The sequence below is a fragment of the Teleopsis dalmanni genome, chromosome 1 (genome assembly GCF_002237135.1).
Source record: "Teleopsis dalmanni isolate 2A chromosome 1, ASM223713v2, whole genome shotgun sequence".
NCBI lineage: Eukaryota > Metazoa > Arthropoda > Insecta > Diptera > Diopsidae > Teleopsis > Teleopsis dalmanni.
This window is the reverse complement of record NC_051846.1, coordinates 31,480,400-31,507,215: the sequence shown is the minus strand read 5'-3', so window position 1 is coordinate 31,507,215 and position 26,816 is coordinate 31,480,400. Positions and strand designations below refer to the sequence as shown.

At 27.8% G+C, this 26,816-nt stretch overlaps 2 protein-coding genes across 6 annotated transcripts in view; one reads left to right on the top strand and one right to left on the bottom strand.

The window, feature by feature from the left end:
* Nucleotides 1-1,472: 1,472 nt before the first annotated feature.
* Nucleotides 1,473-2,149, top strand: LOC119673525 (ninjurin-1-like). Its single transcript, XM_038084818.1, has 3 exons — nt 1,473-1,508; nt 1,573-1,856; nt 1,926-2,149. The coding sequence occupies exons 1-3, from the start codon at nt 1,496-1,498 to the stop codon at nt 2,142-2,144; spliced, it is 516 nt and encodes a 171-aa protein (XP_037940746.1). The 5' UTR covers nt 1,473-1,495; the 3' UTR covers nt 2,145-2,149.
* Nucleotides 2,150-4,389: 2,240 nt separating this feature from the next.
* LOC119668788 (nocturnin-like) overlaps nt 4,390-26,816 on the bottom strand; it is a 30,521-nt gene continuing 8,094 nt past the window's right edge. The window contains exons 1-6 of one of the 5 annotated variants that reach the window (XM_038078425.1): nt 21,884-22,029; nt 8,521-8,679; nt 5,826-6,058; nt 5,622-5,687; nt 4,786-5,549; nt 4,390-4,723 (exon numbers count right to left, since the gene is read on the bottom strand). In XM_038078425.1, coding sequence (XP_037934353.1) covers nt 4,580-4,723; nt 4,786-5,549; nt 5,622-5,687; nt 5,826-6,058; nt 8,521-8,679; nt 21,884-21,963 — 1,446 coding nt within the window. In that variant the 5' untranslated portion in view covers nt 21,964-22,029 and the 3' untranslated portion in view covers nt 4,390-4,579. Of the gene's footprint in view, nt 4,724-4,785; nt 5,550-5,621; nt 5,688-5,825; nt 6,059-8,520; nt 8,680-13,124; nt 13,282-21,883; nt 22,030-25,340; nt 26,740-26,816 lie in introns of those variants that run through there. The other 4 variants (XM_038078424.1, XM_038078427.1, XM_038078426.1 and 1 more) reach the window with 4 other exon arrangements.

The window sequence follows — 26,816 nt, the reverse complement described above, 5'->3', positions numbered from 1 at the left end:
ACATTGTGACCGAAAAGCTTTCGGAAATTCTCATTTAAAATTCGCGCGCTGTATATTTTCCGATATTTTAAGTTTATGTAGTTTGGCAGCACTGTCCTTAATTACTATGCCAAAAATGAGCGCGATCTGTCAGACAGTTCGTTTACGGCAGCTGTTGAAACCAGTTCACCTCAGTAGGGCGTTGCGAAAAAAACAATGGAAAAAAATATTGAACAAAGAGTTTGCATCAAATTTTGTGTTTCGAACGAAATTTCGTGTGCAGAATCGTTGCGAATGCTACAAAAGGCTTATGGGGAATCAGTTTTATCGAAAACTCAAGTTTATGAGTGGTACAAAGCCTTCCAGGACGGTCGTACGACCGTCGAAGACATTTCGCAACGCACTACTGAGGTGAACTGGTTTCAACAGCTGCCGTAAACGAACTGTCTGACAGATCGAGCTCATTTTTGGCATAGTAATTAAGGACAGTGCTGCCAAACTACATAAACTTAAAATATCGAAAAATATACAGCGCGCGAATTTTAAATGAGAATTTCCGAAAACTTTTCAGTCTTAATGTAAATAGTTTTTATTATTTTTATATATCACTAATACTGTTTAAACAACATATACTAAATAATGTTGTCACATTAGACTCAGATGCGTTATGCTTAGTATAATTTATCTGATTACGGGACTATTAATCCAGCTAAGCTATCAGAAATATTATATTTTTTTAACAGAATTTTTATAGTGGTAAGACACCAAATTTAATAAAAGTTTACTATATAATATAAAAGCATACCATACTCCAAATAGTTCAGGAGTAGTCAGAACAGTTCTTATATTGGTTTATGTACTCGTCAGCTATAAGCTGCAATGTACATATAGTCCTAGTTTCCGTTCTATAAAATTGGGCTTAAATGAAGGTTTATTGGTATAATATTAAAGAAAAATATCGGGTTCGAGTTTTGGTTTTAGCAGGTAAATCTTATGTCATAGCAAAGGCACCCAAATTTAGATGTGGTTCATGTGACATTCTTTATCCAATATATTTCGATAATGTTATCGTATTTGTATGAAGTAAGTCTAAAAATTTTGTTTTTAATTTTTATGTTTGAAATTTTTATACTTTTTATTTAAAATTTTGTATGAGCGAATTCAAAAATACAATATATTTGGAAAAATACTCAAATGTTTGATTACTTTTACCTACAAGGGTCTGAAGAATTGTGCTTTACTATGCGTTGAAAAAAAAAATCGGCCCATCCCAACATTATATACAATATAATATCAGAATTATATAAGTTTTATAATATAATAATAAATATCTCAACTGTATTAGAAATGTATTTGAAAGCATGTCGAACTCAACCAGAGTGTTAAAAATTTGATTTATTTTATTATTATTATTTTCTTTTTTTACTATAGTGATATATAGTGATATTTTGTTTTGATTTAATTGATGATTATTTTTCTTTTTTTATTTCTAAAGGACTTAGATGAAGATTTACATATGACTGAAGATGGTAAGAAATTCTTATAAAATATTCAGCATTTTAGCATTTTATAATTCCTTTATAATTCATTTAGCACCTGATTCTGATAATGCGTTATTATCTGATGGTATTGATGAAACTGATTTTGGTATACCCATTAATCCAGAAATGCTTGGGTTTGTGGAAATAAATGGTGTACTCACTCCTATTCCGGATGTTAATGCTTATCAGCGAAAAAAGACATTCGCTCAAGGCATGATGGACCTAGCACTCCTTGCTGCTAATGCTAATCAATTGCGTTTTGTACTCGACACCAATAGCGCACATCCATATTATTATGTCGGTATAGTTTTGATTGCTATGAGTATCGCTCTCCAGGTAATTTTAAAGAATGAAATTTGATTAATTTACATTTTTCATTTTTTTATATTATTTCATTTTTTAAAGATTATAGTTGGTATTGGACTCATTTGGAATACTCGTTACGATATTAAAAATGAAGAGGAAATAAGTAAGGCTAATAAAATTAGTAACTTCACGGTAATTGGAATTTTTATCGTTACTATCGTTAATGTCCTCATAGCTGCGTTTAGTGTGATTGACTCCAAGGATATAGGAACTGGATTTATATACAACGAAACAATGAAGAAAGAGTCATTTTTTTAGTTTTCATTTCATATGTAGATTATATTAATTAATTACACTTTTTTAGAAAAAATAATTATTAATAATAAATAATTATAATAATTAAATAATAATTAAAAAAATTATGTAAAATTTTTTATAGAGAAAGATTTTATTTATTGCATAATTTGTTATAAATATAAATTCTAGTTTATGTTAATATATTAAATTTAATGTTTATTTATACTTTTTTTACAAATTAAAATACATAAGCAAATATAGTCTTTATGTTTAATGAAAATCCAAAAATTTCAAGTAAAATTAAGTTATTTCAACTGTTTCTATTGGTGGAGTTAGTTGTTTGTTTATATATGTGACTAGAAGGAAGATAATGTTTTAATAGAAGCTGGTAATCATTTTGTGCTTGATTGCATCACCTAGACCTCACCTGGAACAAAATTATATTATAATCGTATAGTGTTCTAATCTCAACAGCTTTGGATGATAAGGTTTCATGAGTTACAATACAAGATTTTGAACAAAAATCTGTTACCACAAATTATGTTTGTAATTTTCGACATTAAGCTTGTATTTTTCACCCAGTTCACTTAATTCTTTATAAATATTAAAAAGAAAATAAAGTTCATAATTGTCAGTTAAAATACCTAGGGTTTAAGAAAAAATGAATAAGCCATCTTAGTCTTATTCTCCTTTATCAATTGTACTGTAACAGAATCTCGTTCGAGCTGGATGTATGGCTCACTGCAAATTTAACAAAATATGTTTGTTTGTTTGATTGACTTTACTTGGAAGCAAATGAGACCTCTAGTCATACTCTCTGCGTCCATTCGGCTTTGATCTGGGCTAAGAGAAGATCACTAAATCGGAAATTTATATTCCCATCTCACGTTGCGATGTCCATTATGATTTTCACTTAAAGAGGGAACTGCTTTTTTCTTAATAAGAATTGTTTAAAAGCTAAAAAGATCAGCCATGATCGCTGTACTCACTTTGGAGGGGAGCCAGTACCCTATGTATATGCTATTCATTATATTCTTTATTGATTAGGTACCAAATTTTTCATTAAATTAATAATAAACATATTGTGCCTCTATTTATATACTCGTACATAATATGTTACACTGAGATAATTTCTATGATGAAGAATGAATTCCAACAATTAATCAATATATATTATTAACGAAGTTATTTTAAATTTTCTATCACTATAGTACCATTGATAGTAACGAGATATAGGACTACAGCAGCTATATTTTTATAACTGACTAGAAAAGTGTAAGGACAGTGTTATGTTATTGTTGTAGTCCGCTGAGATCTGCTTGTAAAATCCCTTTCGGGGTAAGTGAACATCGAGGCTCCTTGACGTAGACCCGGCCGTTCTTGAAACCAGGGCACTGTAATACAAGGACTTGCTTTAAACCAGCTATTCAAGATCATTTTAGAACCGTGATAGTGAAAATAAATAAAAATAATATAAAGTGAGTAGTGTATATTTATACTAAATGCTTTTTCTCATAAATGATTTCATTATTATTTCGCGATTCTCCTTTAATATCACCGCAACCCCCATATCGAAAAACGATGTTGTAAACTATTTACATAGATTTATTTCTTTTTGTCTTTTCATATGAAATTTGAGTCTTTTATTTTAAATGTACTGGGTTTTTAAACTCCTTTTCATGTAATCTATAAATGAATTTAGTTTTATCCTCGTATAGGGTTTAATTTCGCTCTTTTTAAATATATAGCCATTTTTTTATTGTTTTCTTGGAATTTTTATTTAGGTATATAAAAATATTATTTATTGTTTTTTGCATATAACTTTCTAATATTTGGTATACCCGACTGCCCTCACACTACTTGATCACGAGCTATTCACGCAGAACAAAGGCAGCTTAGTTCTTGGGTGAGAACATATTGCTTTTTATAGAGCACAGTGGAGAAAATTTGTTTCAATTCTTTTTTTTTATTCTTATTTTATTCTAGGAGAATAGAATAGTGTCTATTTCTAAATCACTGCGTTTAGGAATATATACTATATATTATTTATTAAGAGCTGCAGAGAGTGATACTCCTGTTTCAATCTGCACTTCCATTATGGATTGCTTATTTTAATCTTGTATCTTCTTTAATAGTATTAATGCTTCTTTTTTACATTAATGGCATAAGAGTGTATGAAAGACATCCTTTTTATAACTTTATAAAATTATAATAATTTAATAGTATATTCTAGAAAAAAAAGGCAATTTTTTAAGTCCATGCAAGAGTTTCTTTATTATAATAAGTCAAAATAGTTTTTATAAAGTTTATTTTGTGTTCCTGTATTAAAAAATCGTCAAAACTAAAAATCTAAAAATATAGCTAACAACTAATATCACAATTTATAAATTGAATCTGTGAATACCAGCGGAATTACAATAGAATTGTGCAACTACTCCCTACAACCCTGTAAAATCTCACTGTATTTTATTTTTAAGCTCTTCGTTATTAAGAAATTCAAAATCACATATCAAAGAGAAGTGATCTGATGGATACTGATAGCAGGGCGTGCGATTCTTGCCAATTTCTTCACCTTGTGGAAATTCCAAGCAGTTTTTAACCTAAAAATATAAATTTATTTAAATTATTTTTACAATAACGAAAAATTTAAATGAATAATTACTTTAAATTTATCCTTTGAATAAAAGACATAGTCAATGGTATGGCATTCCTCGCCATCCTCGCGTATTTTCCAGGTAGTGTATGGTGGTTCATGTTGCATGGAATTTTGTACTTTATCATATATATCTACTGCCTCATTTTGGTCATTTGTAAAATTTTCAGCTTCAATTTTGATATCCGCATATGCGCTTGATAAATTAAGGTGATCTGAGTTCAACATTGTTGAGTAAACTGGTTCAATTGGTTCCGCATTAAAGTCACCGCATAGCAACACTGGTCGTTCATCGGCAAATTGTTTTGCGAAGCGCAACAAGTCCCGTCCCTGTTCGTTGCGTAGCTTCGCTAGCAATGAACCATGCCGTGCTTTCAGATGAGTGGTGCAAACACAAACCTCCATGCCCGTTGCCTTGATAGATAGATTAGCAGCGATGGCTACTTGATTGCTTTGCACACGCCAAACTTCCAGAATACGAGTATCAAAATTAACCAAATCGAATTTATCACGGTTGTAGAATATAGCACAACCATCTGGTCCATTGTTCTCTTCGATATACAGACAAGGTGAATCGGGTTTGGGATAGAAAATGCCTTCATAGTTTTGTGTGCCCAAAATATTTTGCAGGAACTTAAAATGATCAACCTCTTGTAGACAAATTATATCCGGATTATTTTGTAGAATCTCCTGTATGATGAGAAATTTGCGATGATCCCAAGTTAAGGCATCATCCGGACAACAAACAAAGCCATCGTTATTCTGACCAAGTGCTAAAATTTCAAAAATATTTAAGGATTAATTAATGCTATTGCATAATTTACATATCCTGTTTTGTTACTTACATTGTGATAATATATTCCACTGGAACAGACGTATATGATTTGGCGATGATATGGGAGCACTGCAAACTGTTGAAGAAAGCAAACATAAATTTGATTAACAAATTTTATTTTGGCTTTCAAATTTTAGAAAATATTTGTCTCATGATTTATGCAATTTTTTATATTTTTTCGCGAATTAGAAAATAAGTTTCTTTTTTCTTTTACCTCTGGAGACTGAATTTAATTTTAAGCAACTGAAACCGTCAGTAATATCATTGGACATCACTGTCAGCGATGGTTTTAGGAAATATCTGGAAAGCAATTGGTGTTGATTTTCACCACGTAAATGTTTCACATATTGTAGCAGATCATTTGTGGTTAGACCTTTGGGTATTTCGAGTCCGTCATCCTGAGAGTCTATGTTATTTATTTTTGGCGCCGCATTGAATGAGCCCATTCTAAAAGAAAAATAATATCATAAATAATTGATTTTTTCGCTTATATAAAAAATTGTATAAATTAAGATATTCAAAAGACGTGGAATGCAAAATATGCAGAAATTTTTTTAAACATTAGAATAAAAAGAAAAAAATATAGAAAACAAAAGGAAACAATTTTCGATAATAAACAAACAAGCTTTACATAAAACTTTTTGTTTTATTATTGCATATTTTTTAAAAATTATTTATGTAGAAACTTTCGATAAAACTTTCACTTTATTTTACATACAAGTAATCAATTTTTCATCAACTTTCTAATGGTATATGCATGAATAATATATTTCTATAAATTTTTCTAACTCATTTTTACATTTAAAATCGAACAAGTTTAATACATAATAATACTTTTTTGTACTACGGTGCGTATACGTACTATAGAGTCTATATATTTATGTTATATGTGTTGTATATTATACAACACACATAACATAAATATATTATACAACGTTTAATATGTTATATTAAACAGGATATTATTTATCCTGTAACAGAGTTCTTAAGTGGTATACGTGGCTTAAAACCGATCATAGAACATTAATAATGAATAACATAGCAGTTAAACTCTGAATGAAAAAAATTTTATTTTTTTGCTTCAAAAGGCTACAAAAAAATCTGATTTCAGTAAAACAATATCATTAATATTAAATTATATTTCAAATTTGATTAATTTTTAAAATTTGAAAAAATTTTTTGATATTTTAATTAAGTAAAATTTTGGGCACTTCTGTGGTAATATGATCTGGTTTCTAATATGATCTGGTTCTATATATGACGCTTGCAGTGCAAAAATTATATACGGGATGACTAAAGATGAATAAAATATTAAATACTTTACCATATACATAACTGCTTCAAAATCTGTTGACACAGTTCAGTGCAAAATTTACTTTATGTTTTGTTAATTAAATAAAATTGTTAAATTTAATTTTAAAAAGTTTTTTAAACAGGAGTAAATTACAATAACCACTCTATTAAAAAAAATTTTCACTATGAAACCTTTTCTTTAAAATTAAATTACACATAATTATAGCATTAAATTATTGAAATACTAATTGATTGATATATTATAAATATTTTTCGCATAAAGAGTGTTAGGTTATTTAGATAATTCTGAGAATCTATTTATGATTATTGGCTTACTGGATTACAACTTGTATTTATCGCAAATATTCCAAAGTATCTATCGCAAAATAAACCAAGTAATAATTTTTCAAAAACGCGAAAAATTAAAAAGAAATGATATTGTATATAACTTCATTAAAAAATTGTAAGTATTTGATTAATTTCATTAATTAAGGAGCTATTTCCGAAAAGTTTGGAAAATGAAAAAAAATTTGATGCAATACTTTATTACTTCTATTAATTGAAAGCTTTTTATAATTAATAAAAAAAAATTGACTTCATTGATAAATTCATCTGTGTGTTTAATAGATAGATTATAAATTCTTTGCTATTTAAGTTTTACGGATTATAAAAAATTCTCTCATAAAATGGTTTTGAAAAAACCAGTCACATTGTATCATTATTAGAAATAAATAATATATATGTATTTATAATCATTTTTTTATAGGTTCGTTAATTGTTAAACAATGGTAAAAGGTTTTGAAATAATTGATTTCAAACATTTATACTTATGAGAGAATACTCTGTCCACACTTATTTGTTTTGGGTATTAAGTCTTAATTTCTGAATCTTATTTTTAAAATAAATTCAGATACAAGAACATCCCTCATGAGTCATTTTGAAATAAGAGTAGCATTTTTGTAAGTTATTAATATTCTATTTTAAAGGAAATATTTTCCTCGGCTCTGAGTTGCCTTTCGGACGGCTTAAGTCCTTCGCTTTTGCTTATCCGGACGTTAAGTCCTCTTTGAGCTAACGTAGGCACTATTTAGTACCTGCGCCACTCAGTTTTCTATCGTTTTACTAGCCTCACATCCAGGTTTGCCTGGATGTCTGTCAAGTGCTAGTCGAAGCTTGTGAGATGATTTCCTTAAAGCATATTGTAGTCGTCATACCTCCGTATTGAACCAGAACTTCGAAAATATATGTCAAATAATAATTTATTAATCTTTGTTAATATCATCGCTAATTACTTCCATTGCTATAAATTTCCTGTAACTGCCATATCTGTAATATTTTACTTTCCCATAAATGGATAATTTGTGCTGTTTTTTTGCGTGTCTATATCAATTTAATTAAGTTAATTAATAAGAAATAAATCTCTAGATAATCATTTAGTTTCACATTTCTACTATATAAAACGAGAACTTAACGAGAACATTTTTCTAAAGCATGCAAAAAACACATTCAACAAATGAGTTTTTTTTCTTATTCTTTTTTTAGTGTAAAAACGTAAACACAAGCATTTAAAAGCATTCAAAACAACAAAAAATGCGCGCCAATGCTGCACTACTCACAGCGTCGTGTTTTTCGTAGTTGCTTGTGCTGCCTGCGTAGTTGTTGTTGTTGATGACGCTTTACTTTTGCTTTCAATAAATTTACGTACATAAAAAGCGATGACGATTAAGGTGTGCTTGTTTCTGCGATTAACTAAAAAAAAATCAATAGATTTTGAGCTGCAAATATAAAAATAGATGAATTCATTCATTGATCATTGAGGCGAGACATTTTTTTATTATTATTGAATATATTAAATTTATTTTTGATTACTATGATTTCTATTATTTTATTATGTTACTATTAATTAGGAAAAAAACATAATGTAATGTATTTATATAATTGTAATGTATCATCAAGATATAGTCAAATATTCTATATACGTTCTAATTTGTTGAAAAAAACTCGAAAGCACGTCTTAAAGGACAACTACAGGGAAACGGTGTATTTCACTACTTAAAAGATTAGTTGTCATTGACGTAGCAAACGTAAAAAACGTAAACAGTGGCACCCAAAAAAAAATCCATTAGCTATAACGGAATACACAAAGCAAAAAGGCATAAAAACACAAACAACACAAGTTAAATTCGATCACCAAATGCTCCACACACTTAGAAATACAATACCATGGCTCAATATTTAATATAAGATTTAGCCTATGTTTAGGTCAACAATGCAAAATTCTCTTGGTTTCTACAGTTCCTCTATTTTCACTGTGGTGAGGATGGCAAAGGGTCTGGCCAATATTAATATTGAAAATATCGCTGTGTAAATTAAGGAATGAGGTATTGAAAAGCTTAGAGTTTCGACAAGGCATACCCAGCCAGGTAACATGCCATACTACAGCCCAGTCTACAGTACCATACTGTCATAAAAATCAATATTATAATATTTATACCTATACGTTAAGTCACAGTATCAACTTGATTTGTTTTAAATAGTTTTAATACTTTAGAGGATTTTTAAAGGAAATTTTTTTCTTAGATGGACTTTTCGTAATAATTACAAAATTTATGTGCTTTTGTCGAAAAAAGCGATAGGCAATGCTTTTGGCAAAATACATACATATATAATATTATCATAATTACACCTATAGGTAAAATCACAGTCTTAACGTCAGTTATTCGAATTAGAGAATTTTTGAAGGATATTTTTTCCCGGAAAGATTTTGCCTAATAATTACAAAATTTATATATTTTTGTCGAAAAAAATCAGTAGGTGTCCGTTCACAGGAATACGGTAGATTAGAAAAAAAATGAAAGATGTAAGATATAAATAAAATAAATAAAAAAGTTTGGAAAAATTTAATAAATGAAGTTTTTCGTAAAAAGTATCGGAACTATTAAAGCCATTTCAAATGACTTTAAACTATAATAATTTTAAAATGCATATGAATATAAGGACATAATTAATAAAAGGATAGAGAAAGATAAGCAAATAAGCTTGCAAAAATTTGATAAATGAGGTTTTTCTAAGAAATCAAAAGTAATTTTCCAAAAAAAGGATTTATTAAATTAATAATATATCTTAATCAACATTCTGTAAGCTATAATTGTTACCTATATGAGTTAAGTATCACCCATTATTCGTGCTTAAATGAGTTCTGGTAAACAAGGTTGCCACTCCAATCTAATCTAAGGTATCCTTTTTTTTGTTTATTTATATTTTATGATCTAACATATTTGAATGCTTAATTCAACGATATTGATTAAAGTATTACTTTTTTCCTTAACAGAATATGACGGTTAGTATTGAAAAATGGACAGTTCACAAATTATTTTGTAATTTATCGGATCACTTTCAGATCTTAAGAGGAGAAAAAAAATACTATTTATACATAAAAAATAATAAAGAATATATATGTATATATATATATTTATATATATATTAATATACTTTTTAATTCCTTAAATGTTTGATAACATTTAATATAAAAAAAATTTAAAATATGTCAAAAGAATATATATATTTATACATGTAATAAAATTTTATTGAAGCCGAACTAATACCGCTAACAATATTAAATATATTAATTCACTTATGACATGAAAAATGTGTATAATTAATTAATTTCAAAAATAACAAAAAAAAAAATAATTATTACATTTTAGGTCAGTTGAGGTTGTATTCGAAGACAAGTTTTCTTATGAAGTTAAGGATCACAATATACTGGTTGATGATTATTTTAATTTAACTTGAATATAAACAACAACAAAATTTAATTAGGTGAAATAAGTTACGATGACAGACACACTGTTCCTGTAACAATTCTGGTTTTAAAATAAAGTACATCATTTGTTCCCATGAAGATACTTTATATTTCATACCTTAATGCAGAATAAATAAATGACTTACTATAGCAATAGTCAGTTTTAACTTCTGATATAGATACATATTTTTAATTAATATAATAAACATCAGGATTAACAAAATTTTGTTAAACAGACGTGTGTAGAGAATACAATTAAATTATTTTTAAAATTATATGTACTTAATATATGGAATTCACTAATGTAGTATTCAAAAATACTAGGGTCAGTGTTATTAAAAGATTATAAGAGATCAAGAGATTATTATCAGTTATAATAAAAACTTTCAAATTATTCCGACAAAATGGCTAACTTTGACATTTAAAACAAAGGATTAGCTTGCAGTAGATCTACTACTGTAATATACGCATAAGTGAGAATATTTTATCTTAAGTACTACACAGATTATTTGTTCTACTTTTTATTTGTTCAAAACAGAGTACTCTAAACACCAATTGTAGGAAAAAGTTATTCTTAATATTCTTTTCAAAATAATTTTTAGAATAAAAATGCTAAGAAACATACTTCTTGAGGATTGCTTATTTGTTGTGGTGTAGGTTATATCGTTATAAAGTTATAAATATCGTACTAGCGATATCGGTAATAGAATTTCATACTGAAACGAAAATCACATCTCAGGCGTAAGAATACTAGGCCGAAAGTGAACCTCAAATTTGTAACGAACGGCCAACTATATGTATAAGTACACTAGTATTTTAACCTATTCAGCAATGACTTTAATAACCAATTCAAAATTAAAAGACATAGGTTTAGACTTTAACAAAAAAAAGTGTCCAAATGTCATTTAAAATTCTTTGGTAAATTATCGTGTTCGAAAAATAGTAGGCACATTGAATTTAGAGATGCTAAATCCAAGTCATACTGTTTTTATGATAAATGTAACCAACAAAATCTTTATAGAAACCCTCTAAACCTCTTCCCAGTAGATCTCCTTAAACCCACACTGTTTGAAGACATAAGGCACAAGCGCTCTCAATTCAAGAGCACTTTATCTTGAGTGAAAGTATGCTCATATGCCATTCATTCTGCTACACAAATGGAATCATTCTGTCCCTGAGCATAGAGTTTATTCCTAGTTTAGTCACTGCACAAGTTTGCGGTAACCTCATTACTTTCACTTTTCACAACTAACCTCCGTGAAGCTTTTCTTGTATGATTTTCTGGGTTCGATAAATTAAGCTTGTTAAATATTTACCCCGTCAGCGCTCCTTGCAACCTTTCATTACTAGAATAGGGTTACAGTCTAAATAAATAAAGCGAATTCTAGAGCATAAAATTAAGTGCATGATATTTTTTTTTAATTATTAAGCTTAAAAAAAAAAGGTTTTAATCGATTGATTTTTTTTGCCCACTAAGAGAGAATAAGGAATTTATTGTTATATTAAAATGCATGTTGAGAATAAAATTATATATTAATATAAAATTGATCAAATAAAAATATGTTTAAGTATATAAGTATAATAGTATCATACCAATATTACAGTATATTAGTACACAACACTTCAAATTAAAATATATTGAAAGAGTAATATATCACTACAAGATATAAGTCGGATATTATGTTTGTGAGGTGTTGATGTGTTTGCAGATTAAAATATATTGAAAAGATATATCAGTGTATCAGTATAAGACATAAGTCGGATATTATAATTATGAGGTGTTGATATGTTTATAATATAAACACATATAACATTTTAATATATAAACTTTATATATTAAAATATATAGAAAAGATAATATATCAGTATAAGATATAAGTCGGATATTTTGTTTGTGAGGTGCTGATGTGTTTATGACTAGGGACGAAGTTTTCATTAACCTTCGAAATACATGGAAGACGTTTAAAAGACAATCACTGCTTGTAAAAAGTAATCTTCTCTGGCTTTAAAATATTTTGGCAAACTAAATTTGTATTATAGTTAATGTCAAAATAAAACAAACAGTATTATTTTAAATTATTTAAATTAAATTCGAGTTGAAAATAATTTTTTCAAAATAACAATTTTTAAAAATCAATTTTTTTTATTATACTCATAAAAAAGAAATTGCATTTAATCCAGAGTAATAGCACCTCAAACGGTCAATATTCGTTTTTATTACTTAGTTTTTGTATTAATTGAAACAAAGAGAATAATGAAACCAGTTCCATTAAAAATCAAAAATTAATATTGATATTCTTTTTTTTTGTGGATGAAGTATATTTCATCTTTTAATTTTAGAATTTCTGTAACACTTTTGATATGCTGAATTTAATGATTCATTTGTTTTTGGATTATTTTAGAGATCATAGTTACCTGGTTAGCATGACCTTTTGTAGGTAAGACTTGCGATCGTTCTTGCAAGGCGGCTTATTAGCCCGCTTCATTTGTATTGATTGCTCTAAATTTTCCATTTCGTACGTGTAATTTTAGTTTGTTTTAAAATTTGATTAAAATTTTTCACAAATCGTCAAACGTTAATTGAGATATTTAATAAAAATTATTAAACTTTAAAACAATGATAAAAATAATTAATATTTTTAAAATATATTTTCAATATATCATCACAAAGCGCAGGAGTTTTTCTAAGCAAACCGCTCTTGGAAGTGGTTTCTGTGGTACTGATGCCGCTAAAATGTGACTTATTAGAATTGAAACTGGTTGACTTCAACTTTGATGGCTTTGTTCTCACGTGCACCCACCAAACAGCGCAACACAACAAAATTTTAAGTTAAAATTGAAATTAAAATTTATAAAATAAAGAAAATAAAACAAATTTAAATAAAAAATACAACAAAAAACAAAAAAAAGAGGAACAACAGCAACGACATGGAAGAAACAATAAGCCACAATTTGACATCTTGTTTGAAGTATGTTCAACAGTTTTCCAGAGCAGAGACAAATTTGAGGTAGAATTTTAAGTACGAGTGTCGGCAATGCGAAAAAAAAATAAATAAATAAAACAGCATTATTTTAATTTAAATACCGTATACACATATACCATATATAAGATACAAGATACAACAGCGTTGAGTTGTTAGAGACGTACAGACACATGAGATTCTACAGAGTTTGTATGCTTCAAACATTTGTGTGTAAGTAAGTATATATTATTCTACTGTTTTTAATTTATAACGTAGGTGTCAAGATCTTGTTTTTGTTATTGTATTAAAGAATAAGAAAAAAAAACAAAAAATAATAATAACAGTAACAAAAAGAAAGAAAATATTATTATCTATTCTATTTCGTTTGTACTAAAACACACGTTTTCAAATCTAGACTTGATCTTTATTCATTAAAGAATTGCATAAAAATTAAATTTACACAACGACAAATACAAAAAATTGTTTTTTTTTTGCATTAAAATTTTTTTTTTGGTTATTTTGTTTGTTTACAGATTGTAAAACAGCGAAACAGGGGCGTACATAAAAGGAACTGAGTGCATAACAGCAGTTTGATAAGATTATTTTATGGGCTTATTTTCAACATGGTCTATAATCTTCGTACAAAAGTTCAATAGAACTACTGACCTAATTAAAATTAAAATTTAAAAAAAAATATCCCAATGATAAATGTAGGGTATATTTTAGCTGCATGAAAACTATCGATATCGATAACTATGGTTTGACATCTGAGAATGTAAAACTGAGATGATATTTCTGTTCAGTTAAGTTTGGCAATTCATCATCAATTCATCGTTTAACGCCAGAACAGGGCTTTCAAATTGTGAAAATTTACTTTGAAAAAAAATAAATCTATTCGCAAAGTTCATAGAGCACTTCGTCTATTTTATGGTTAACATAAGTGGCCTAGTGAGCAAGCAATTCGTACAGTTATGTATCGTTTTCGCACTAATTTTACTTTTCTCGATTTGAAACATTAACAAGACAAAGATATTGTCTTCGTGGTGTGGTTAACACGCTGGCGGCATCATCTGTTATTATTTCTTTAGAAATGAGAAAGGAGCTGACGTTATGGTGAATGGCTAGCACTATCGAGCCATACTGACTGAATTTTTGTTTCCAAAAATTATCAGTTAAATATTGATAAGATATGGTTTCAATAAGACGGCGCCGCCGCAGCTTGACATACAGCAAGTTTAATTATCAATTTATTGAGAAATCAATTTAGTAACAACTTTGTTTCCAGAAGTGATCCTGTAACCTGGTCTACCTAGAAGCCTTGGAAGCCAATATTCATGCCACCATTGACGCTATACGGCTACATTTATTGCAAAAAATAGTGAAAAATTGGACTAATCGAATGGAACATGTAACTCGGCCGACATATGCCAAAAATCATATTCAGAAAATAAATACCATGAAATTATCTACCAGATTTATTATAATTTTTTAAAAATTATATTATAACAATATGTCTGTCTTGTATTGTTGACGAAAACTATGCAATGCAACACTACAAACCAAACAGCCCATTGAATACATTTTTTTTTGTAATATTTCTTTTCACTTCATAGTTAAAAAATTTGATTAAGTGGTGATTGTTTTGATATATTAAGAAAAGTATCAAGGATTAATTAGAAATTGGCTTACTTATATTTATTTTTCTAAATACTGAGCCTTCTCTATTCTTTTGACTATTGAAATGATGATTCAGTATTCAAGATCCACTGACCTTCACGATCCAATGGCTGAACTTTGTCCATTTTGCATACCTTATACATAATTTTAGTAGGTTAAAGATTCACACTGTCGCTTACAATGCTTTCCACTTACTGGCAAAAAAAAAAGACTAAATAGAAATTTGAACTTTAATTCCAGAAAAATTTTTTTGTACTATAGAATGATTTGGTACAACCAATTATTATTAAAAGAAACACTGACGTCATGCAGATGATCACATTAAATAACTAGATGTAGGGTGCATATTCAGCAATTCAATCATTTTAAAGAAATCACTGGTAATTCTGAAAGCCCAAAAATTCATTTTCTAAATATGATTGTCATCAGCACATATCATTACTCAGCCATTCAAATTCATAAATAATTTTACAAGAAAATATCCTCATATGTAAGGAATATATACTTGAGATAATATTCCTAGTAGTATTCTCAAATTCATTATTATAGTATACACAATATAATAGCAGACATAACGTCCTTTTGTAATAATTATAGTAATATAATAACAATTATATACTAAATTTTTGCCAAGAAATTGATATCAAATTATTTGTACATTATGGTTATTATAATAAAAATATAAATTTTTCAACATTCAGTTACTAGATATGATAGACATTTGTATGCCGGATTATTTAGTTATACAATAACTTAGTTTTCAAAAAAAAAGTGTCAGAAATTAAAACTCAAATAGAAGCATATATAAAATTTAACAAAAACTCTCTAATCTATTAAAATTATGTGTGCACAATATAACATCATTCATCACATTTATAGGAATAATTATAATAACTTAATGAGAATTATACCATATATTAAATTTTTAGAAAATATTTAATATCAAATTATTTGTACATAATGAGAATTATAATGTATTGTAACATAGTGTAATGTAGATTTTAATGGAATATAAAGAAAAAACAAATTTTTCAGTATTCAGTTACAGAATATGCGGCATTATTTAGTTATTCAATTTAATAAACATTTTCAAAAATAATATTCTCAAATGTATAGAAAAATTCTTTTAAAAGAGCAAAATAATAAATTAAGTATAAGTTTAAGCTAAGAAAGTACAGAAAATTCATAGATAAATACAAAAGTTACCAATGCAAAAACTTCGTTTTGATTTCTAATCTTATAAAGCCGCCACATTTTTACTAATCGATGAAATTAAACCCCTTTGCTCCTTTTAACGTACACACACGCTGTTAGTTTATATTAAGAATTTAGTTGCTTTCACCGAAACGGACGTTAAAAATAATTTTAATGTAGAAGAATTTTATATAAAAACTTTTATTTCTCAAATAAACAACAGTCAAAATACCAGCTAACAGTACTAACACATAAGAAATCACATAAAAATTGTTAAAATGTACAAAGATACACATTGTATAAACATTATTAATGTTGAAATCAATTCTGTTGACTCTTTAAGGATGCTGTAAAAAAAAGTCTCTACGGTCTGTTCTCAAAAACTCTATCTGATTATTTTGTTTATATGAATATATCTCATAAATATTATAGGTGTTGAAAGAAACTCGTTACGCCTGTGTTCGCACACGCATGCTTTTATGCAAATAAATCTGTGCTATCGCAAAGGCGAGATGAACTTTTGTCGTTCTTGACACTGCATATGCAAATTGGAATTCAATAAATGAAGTCAAATGGAAATTCGATGAAAGATGCGTACATCTTAGGTTTGACCTAATTTTTCAATGCATTCAACAATTAACTCTATTTTTATTAAAGTCTGTAAAATGTGAAACAACAATGAAAAGTATTGCATTTCTTTTCGTTCATATGAAATATTGAAGATAATAGATAGACAATTGTCTTAGTACTACTATATGGATGCTAACATTGATTTTGATTTTTGTAAACTGAAATAAATATTTAAATAACTATTTAACTATTTATCATTATAAATTTTAATGAGAAATATATGAAACATTATAATAGAATTTAAATTAGTTACTTATGCTTAATCGTCCAAAGATCTACTGGATGATCTTAGGATTAATATTTAATGGTGAATATCGGAGTTCATTGATTTCGTGGTACTGATGTGTTACATAATATTGCTTCGGTAATAAATATCTGTATATCTACATTTGTAATATAAAATATTATAATATAATATATAAGATAGAAGATTTTCCACTTTATAATTTGAAACCTTTAATCATCATCAATAGCAACTATTCCTCTCATTGAGTTTTTTACAATGATAAGACTAACTTTGTGCTTTGAGGATATATCCACAAATAAGAATAGCATATTTGGTGTGATAAAAAAGCCCAAGGAAATGTAGAGACATTATTGCATTCAGAAAAAATCAGTTTATGATGAGACATTTTGTTTAGAAATGTGATAGGTCTTTCCACTTTAGAATATGACGAAAGGTTGACAATTTTGTTCAATACAGATAAACAATTATCAAACGATATCTAGTATCTTAGGAATGTGGAAGATATGTAATTTGAACAGGATAGTGCTACTACCAAACCATGACGTCATGTTTAAACTCTGATGTGCTATAAATTACCCAGATGGTGTAACTAATTTAGAATTGTTAGTAACTCAAGTAATATAATTTTTTACAATTAGACTTTCGTCTGTACGTAACGTAAAGGTTACGTAAAGGTTAGTAGTGTCAAAACATGATTGGGTCATTACTTGATGGATGGATGAAATTTATTAATATATCTTAATCTAATTTAAATTTCAAGTGAAATATATATCATCTATTAGTAAAAATGTTGCCGTTATATAAGATTATTAATCAAAATGAAGTTTTTGCATTGAAAACTTTTTTTTTAGCAATGAATTAACTAAACTTTGAACTTTAAACTTTTATTTATTCACTTATTTAAAATTTTATTTATAGATTTATTTATTCTTTATATTCCATTATAAACTACATTACACTACAATACATTATAATTCTCATAATGTATAAGTAGTTCGATATTAAATATTTTCCAAAAATTTAGTATATAATTCTCATTATGTTGTTATAATTTTTGCAATAAATGGTTATGACTGATGTTAAATTGCGCGTATAATTTTAATAGATTGAAGAATCTTTGTTGAAATATAATATAAACTTGTATCTTAGTTTGAATTTGTGGTACATTATTTTTTAAAACTAAGTTATTGTATAACTAAATAATCCAACATACAAAATTTATTTTTTTATTATAATTCTCAGAATGTTGAAATAATTACCTTGCAAAAAATTTAGTATATCATTGTTATTATGTTACTATATAATTATTACAAAAGGACGTGATGGTTGGTATTACTTTGTGTATACTACTTTAATAGATTGGAGGATTATATTGAGACTCTGGACACTTTAAGAACGAAAATATGTCAACCATGAAGTTACGACCGAGCTATTACTTGATAGTTAATATATGTATCTTTTTGTAAATTGTATGATCCGATTTACCTCGGAAGGATACAGTATTCTAATAAGTCCCATGGAGGACACTTAAATTATGTTGTTTTTTTATATATAATGATAAGTTCCAAACAATATATTAAAATAAAATAAATGAATATATGAAACAAAATTTATATCTAAATATCAAAAACAAGTGTACTTTATTAAAATTTACTTCTGAGTCACGAAAAAGTTTGCTTAGTACTGTGATGCCACAAATACTTCACCTTGAATAATATATTTACATAAATATTATAAAATGTATTTTTTTTATTTTTATAATAAAATAATTATTATTTATATAAAAATTAAATAATAATAACTCAGCAATTATTCTCAGTGAAATGAAATGATTATTAAAACAATTATATAGCCGTATAAGAAAAATAAAAAACTGCTATAAATATCTATTATATATAATATATAATAATATATAATAATTTTTCACAATTTGATAGCTAATTAAAGATAATGCAAATCAAATTATAATAACTTTTGCTATTACGCGAAAGTTTCCGGTCAAAATTTTGATAAAAATATTAAATGTGTTAAATAAATTGCATAATTTTAAATTATAATTAAACTTACTTTTTTTTTGAATTTATTGTAATAATATTTTTATTTATGCAACAAAATAGTTTTAACATTAAAAGGTAATTACTGTAAAATAAGTACAAAACGAGATTCACAATTAAACGAGATTCACGATGTCAGAAACTTTAACTGTTGTAATTCATATCCAGACTAAATTGGATATTAAATGAATTCATGACTTTACATTGTGTTACATTTAAGCATTTTACAATTTTTTATAGTTGCACTAATATTAAATGTTGATGTCTGTAGAACTGACGTCAACGAAAAAAAATTGCAAAAGTATATTGCACTTAAAGTATCTCGTCAATAAACAAAGACGTAATAGCGAAACAAAAGCATGATAACATTTGTGTAATTCACTGATACAAAAATTTTATTAGGTAAGATTGCATTTACTAAATATAGTAAGTGATATACTATAGAATAGAGGCAGATGTGCTAATGAATGATTAATAAATTTACAATAGTTACATACTTTTATATATGCAGTAAGTTTTTCGTTGTACAACATGTATGTATTACTATGTTATGTTATATATACCTATTATAATATTATACATATTATATATTTTATTTATATAAACACTGTACTTAATAACTGTACTTCGAATAGTAAAGCTGCAAAATTAGTTTCATCCTTCCATAATATACTTAACATAAAACTGAGATCAGTGAGTTATCAGTGATTTAGTTTATGGGTATATGTCGCGATCCACCAGTGAATGCAAAGGAATAAAATTGTATATAAACTAGTCAGACATAACTAAACTTAAGCCACTAGTGGGGACAACAACGGTAGCAAATTGTAGTTGACCTAGCCATACAAGGATCAGAGACATCTTTTGCAGAGAAATCAGCACTGACTTTTTTAAAAGCTGTCAAAAAATTGAAAATCATTTTTTTTATATTTAATTACTCGTAAATAATTTTTTGAAACTGCGAATATGTTACCAAGAGTTGAACTCGTACCCTGTAAAATTTGAAACTCAGAGTCAGTGTGCATTAACCAAATTAACCAAAACTGTATATGACTTGTATGTTCGAACTTGTTAATTTGTTGTAAATGTTCATTAATAAATTCATTTGCTGTAGTATGTTAAGACGAACTTATAAACCAATTGTGGAATAATTGAATTATTCTTAACATGTATTATTCTTACACTTAATGGTATTTATATTTTTGTTAAATTTCAATAATAATAAAATTAATTACGAAAAATATATATAGAAGAGTATATACTAGTCACATTACTCCATAAGTTTACTATAATTAACGTTATATTGCGCCAAAAAATATACAAGCGTGGCGTTGTCTTTGTTTCATTACTCTAGCAGAAAGGTTACAAAATTAACAAATAATTATGTTAGAATTTATTTATTTAGTCAGCACAAAGATTTGATGAAGATAATTTTGTTTTTTTAAACTAAGAAACATGATGTACCACAAACAACTTCCCAAATTGAAGTATAACCTTAAACTTCAGGTGATGTTCCATGTGCTTACATATTTAAAATCTAGTCACCTGGTGGATAACAGAATACTAATCTCGCAGCATTTTTCTGGGGTAGAAATTTTTGAGCTATTATGGCGCTAATTCGGATATCTGATTTACCAAGGTAGCAATCTTACCATCAAAATAGCTGTAGTTCAACCCCTCAAAATATTGTATGATAAGAATATCTACAAGCAGATATGCTCAAAATTATGTTATTATCAAGTATCTTAAAGAAGATATGTATTGCATAATGTCATTGTATTATTACATTTAAATAGATAGAACTAAAAAAGTATGATTCTGTTCACATTAGTACTGTACTGAGCCCTTTTCAAACAAGTTTAATATATATTGCATCATGGAGACACATTGGAATTCAGTACACTCTTTTATAATATGTATAAATGATTTAAGATCTTTAATATACTATACATGCTTATTGTAGTCACTATATATATACTACATACAATGTATCCCTCAAGGCTTTATAGTGAGCAAATGTACTTCCCAGACTAACATTATCCGAAATTATCTTTCGTGGCGTTTTATCAAACACATATCTTTTGTTTGATATATTTATTTGTTTGTTTGATATATAGTCAAACTTCCATAACTTGAAATACTGTTTAATACTAAAAAAAGGTTCGACTTATGGACACTTCGAGTCAAAGAATTTTGTAGTAATCGTATATAATTTGCTCTCTAAGCCCTATTGCACTCTATTTAGTTTGAGTTATAGAAGCTCGAATTACGGAAATTTGACTGTATATATATTTTTAAAAAATATATATATTTTGTTTTGTTTTTTAATTATTGTAAAATTTCTATTATAATAATATGTAAAATAATAAATCAAAATAAAAATATGTTTTATTAAAGAAAATAATTTACCTTGGTATCGGCACAGCAACTCGCCGCGTAAACGTTCTTGACGTTACGATCAATCTCGAAGATTTAAGTAAGAATTCCATTTTCAAAAATTATTTAAAAACTTTGTCTTTAAAAAATTTTAACAAAATTTCAGAAAAATTTAAGAAAAATTTAATAAATTCACTTAAAAAAGCAATATTTAGTCTATAACTAAATATTCGTTGAAGGCTTTGTTAGCTAAGATATCACAGCACACTTTTAAGATATCAAAATAAAATTTTACAATTTTTTTTTTGTTTCTATAGTAACATTCGTATAGAAATTGATAAAATCATAATATCAAATATTTTGTTTTTCGTCAATTTTTCCTAAAATAAAATAAAAATATTTTTATTTAATAAAATTTATATTCAGGAAATAATTGTCAGAACCATTGCAATGAAGTACAAAACAAAACGAAAACTATTTTAACAAAAATTAACTCGTGCAAACTACTCGAAAAACTCAAGGTCTGTAAGGGCTAGCAAATCGCTTAATTGATAACATTTTCATTCACATTACAAAGTATTAACATTTTTTTTTTAAATATCATGATTTAAGAGCTGTCATAACCCAACATTGTAAGTTATCTGTTTTACTCTTATCAGTAAGAGTGTGTCATTTTATAACTATGCAATCTGGAAAATTTTAGGTGTAAGATTTTTATTATAGAAAGATTATTAACTAATTGAATTAAATTAGTTTAATCACAAAAACAAATCAATAAAGCTTAAATAAAAATATACAAAAATATAAAAAATAAAGTCTGTGTAATAGAAAATAAAAAAAATAAATAAATACAACAAAAAATTAATTTTAAAAATAAATGAAAAATAATAAAAACTACTTATTAATTAAATTACTAATTTTTAATTTCAAAAAATGTTTTGTAAAAATATTTAAAAAAAATATTTAAAATGGCATTGCAATACGATTTTTAACATTAACAACGGGCAAAAATGATCAAATGTAAACAACTTTAATTGCCATGAACTATAATTTTTTGTATTCAATGAGAGCAGATCTAGTGTTTTTACACCCCAGGCTAGGAATTTTTGCGATACAATAGTTTCCATAGTGAAACACAAAAACCATACAAGCTAATATAAATATAAACAAACAAAAATAAAAATATTGACTTCATATGCATTGACTTCAAATATTCATATATAAACTAAATTGACTGCTTGAATGCCTTGAATAGACCTACCAAATTTGAATTTATAAACAAATTTCATTTAATAGTTTAACTTTATTGTTTAAGAAAATCGAAAGGAAATTGTTTTTATTATGTTTCATTAGTACATTTTGTAATCAAATATATATTATACAGGGTAGCCCAATTGAACTGGAACAAATTTCAAATTGCCATAATTTTAAAAATGTTAGCAATACTGCATACATATAACGTATCTACATATAAACTATAGTTTATCTATAGATAGCTTCATAGTTTTGTAGATGTAAACTATAGTTTATCTATAGATATCCACTATAGAAAGTCGACAAGCTTTAATAGTAAGCTATTCTATCATTATCATTAGATTATAGATACCACATGAAGCTGAACAAACTCTAATAGTACACTGTTCTATTATTTTTCTGAGTCTGAGTCTATGAGTTGACAGCATATCGTTTCTACTTAGATAGAGATATGATTTTTAATCATTTTGTGATTGTCACCTTTGATCTAAGCCAGGGGTAATATTCCCGTATTCTAAAAAAAACATTAACGAAAAAATACTGATCTATGAGAGTAGGGCGTCTAATGGCGACAATTCTTTGCAAATTCACTTGAAGCCTAAAATATAGTTATATTTACTTCTGTGCTTCCTACCTTTATACACACAAAAATAGTAAATATTGTAAAGAAGAAAGAAAACAATAGACCTACTGCACCTCAAACAATGAACGTCCCATTACGCACTGCGTTAAGCAAGGTATATTCGCCGGCATTTCAGAGTTAGTAGCTGAAAATGATGTCAAACGTAATGCATTGTTGAGACTTTTGATAAGCTTACAAAACTGCGATTTCCTTACTTTTATGATAAGCTAAGCTTTCCCAACTAATCTAAATAGTTGGGTTTGGAAGTTGTATATAGGTACTACACAGAAACTTCTAATAAGCATTTAGATCAAAAGTAATAATACTTTAATGCGATAGCGTAATATTCGGATAAAAACAATAAGAATCTTTTGTTAGGGAATTCAAATATTTTAAAGCAAACACATTTATCATGTTTTGAACCAAGCTACATCATAATGAAATTGGCAAAACATTATAGTGTTGGTTGGAAAACAACTATATCTACACAAGTGGTTAAGTCTCAAATTATATGAAAGACACGCCAGAAAATAAAGCACTACATAGGTAAAATTTCAAGCAAATCCATGTAATTAGTACTAAAAATTAAGCTCCGTAAGTATACCCTAATTTTCTTATTGACAAATTTATAAATAAACAAAATGATACTTTCTTAAAGTATCTTATACAAACGCTTTCTTACTGTTTCACACATTTTTTTTCGTTATTCTTCTTCCCACATTGCTTATTCACATGATGAAAGTTAATCGTGATGCAAGTATTATGATTAAATAAACATTCACACGACACTCAATTGTTTGAGACAATATTTATAACAACAGAATGATCTTGTAGAATAAAGCCGTATTACCACTTATTTTCTTAATGGGTTTAAGAGAACAAACATGGGCAACAACAACAGCTAAATAGTAATCAACAGTTAAGTTTCAAAAAAAAAAAACTCATTGATTTGGATTAGACAGCTTTCAATACCAATATGTTACTGCACTTTACAGTAAACATAGAGGTTCATTACAACCGTATCAAATTGGTTCCTAAGTGTGCATTTTAAAGCAGGTTCTAAGTATCGAATTAAATTTGATTGCATATATGCAATTTGTTAATTGATGAAGTCATTTACTTTAATTAGTTTAATTTGCAGTTCCTACATGTACATTGTAAAATTAACCCTAACTATCGAATGAATCTTAATTACAATATGCAATTTGTTAGTTAATTATGTCACAAACCGATATGACGACACACAAAATGTAGCGAGAGAAAAATGAATTCAATTAATTTGATTTGTGCCGAATTACTTTACTTTGATTACAGCGAATTTTATGCGGTCACAAATCAATAAACAAATTTATGTTGTATCTTTGCGGTATATGAAAAGTATGTACTCATATCTGTGTTAATGAAGTATGCGAACAATATTCTGCAGTCAACCAGTTTTGAAGAAAGTTCGACTCACTGCCACACAACAAGTTTATCGGCTAAATGAATCAATAAATTACTTGAAAAATTTACGCAAAATCTCGTTTCGCACAAATTTAAGTGTACCGACGTGTTTAACTGATTTGCAGTTGTCCAAAAAAAAAAATATATATAAAAATTTATTATAATACTAACCTCACAAGAAACATAAGTACTTCCCTCGGCGGCTCATATTCACTTCCGTCTTGCATTGTTTGTTTTATTGTTGCCACTGTGTCTGCAACGTTCTCTCCATTGCCTGCATTACTGCTATAAGCTGTTAATGGATCCATTGTTGCTAACGCATTGGTGGTTATAGTGTCAGCGGTAGACATGTTGACCACACCTTGTGCCATACGCACGTCTACAGCTTTGTTGTCTACTGACACTGACGCGGGTATTTTGACGGTTCCCTGACTTGTTTTCGGTGTGTTCGTGTTCTCCAACTCAATTTCCAGTTTACGCGCAGCCAGACGTTGTTTCATTTGCGACGTCGAGGTCATTGCTGAGGTTTTTGCCAACGCTTCCGCAATTTCGAATTTCTCACTAAAATCCTTGAGCATAACAATTTCATGTGGATCGATTAAATTATTAGCTTTTCCACATGCAACCTCAATCGAAGTAGTTTCTTCGTGCTCTGGACTGAGTGGCAACTTTGAATTTGAAGTTGATGTTTTCGTGGTAACTAGGTTAGCAATTATCTTAAACAGTTCACTGGTTGTGTTTGATTCCTCGGCCTCACTGTCTGAGGAGGAAATACTATCTGCATCTGTGGCAATAGCATTTGGTTGCAAAATTTTAGTTAGAAATTGTTTTCTTTGTATGGCTATACCTGTGGGCGCTTGTGGTATTTGTGTCATTGATTTTGACAAACCAACATTGTCGCTCTTAGCAAATTCCATTGTATCGTTTAGATAAGTAGTTAGTGCTTCTTTTGACTGCATTGCTTTTATCTTTATCATTGGATCTTCAAAACCAGCTAAACTTAAACGCAAACGGCATTCATCAGTGCACAGTCTGCGGCACATTTCATTGATTGCACTTGGACGCATAGCTAAGTCTGGTGGTGCAGTATTTGTGCACGTCAAACAAGGTCTATAGAAAATGGAATTGCCAATTAGTGAAACGGTATCTTCAGTGTCTTTGGGATCTTGATTGTCATCACCATCTGTAGTGCTGCTACAATCAGATACTAATAACTCATATTCTTGATCTAGATTAATATCGTCATCAGAATCAGTTGATTTTGATTTCTTTGAGATGGTTGGTGAAAGTGAAAGTGATTTTCTTTCATTAACAGGAAAAAAAACTGGTGGACGTTCCTCCTGTTCTGGCGTTAAACGTTCGCTACGCGTATGCCTTGGTGGAATAGGTGGAAAATTTAATAGGAGTGATGTGACAGGCATAGCTTTGCCAACAGTAGGTAAACGACGATGACCATAATTTTTATTCCCTGTTTCTTGACCAAATGAACTTTGATGAGACTGCATTTTATGTGTTAAATTAAGGATTTATGTTAGGAACTTGGTTTTTATAAACTTTTAACATTAAAGACGAGATTTTGTAAATAAATTAATACAGTTTGGTTTTTTTATTTTGTTATATTTTAAGAATTTTTAAATATTTTTTAAC

Coding starts and splice junctions, on each gene's coding strand:
- LOC119673525 (XM_038084818.1), top strand. Junction 1,857..1,925: donor CTATGAGTATCGCTCTCCAG/GTAATTTTAAAG, acceptor CATTTTTTAAAG/ATTATAGTTGGTATTGGACT.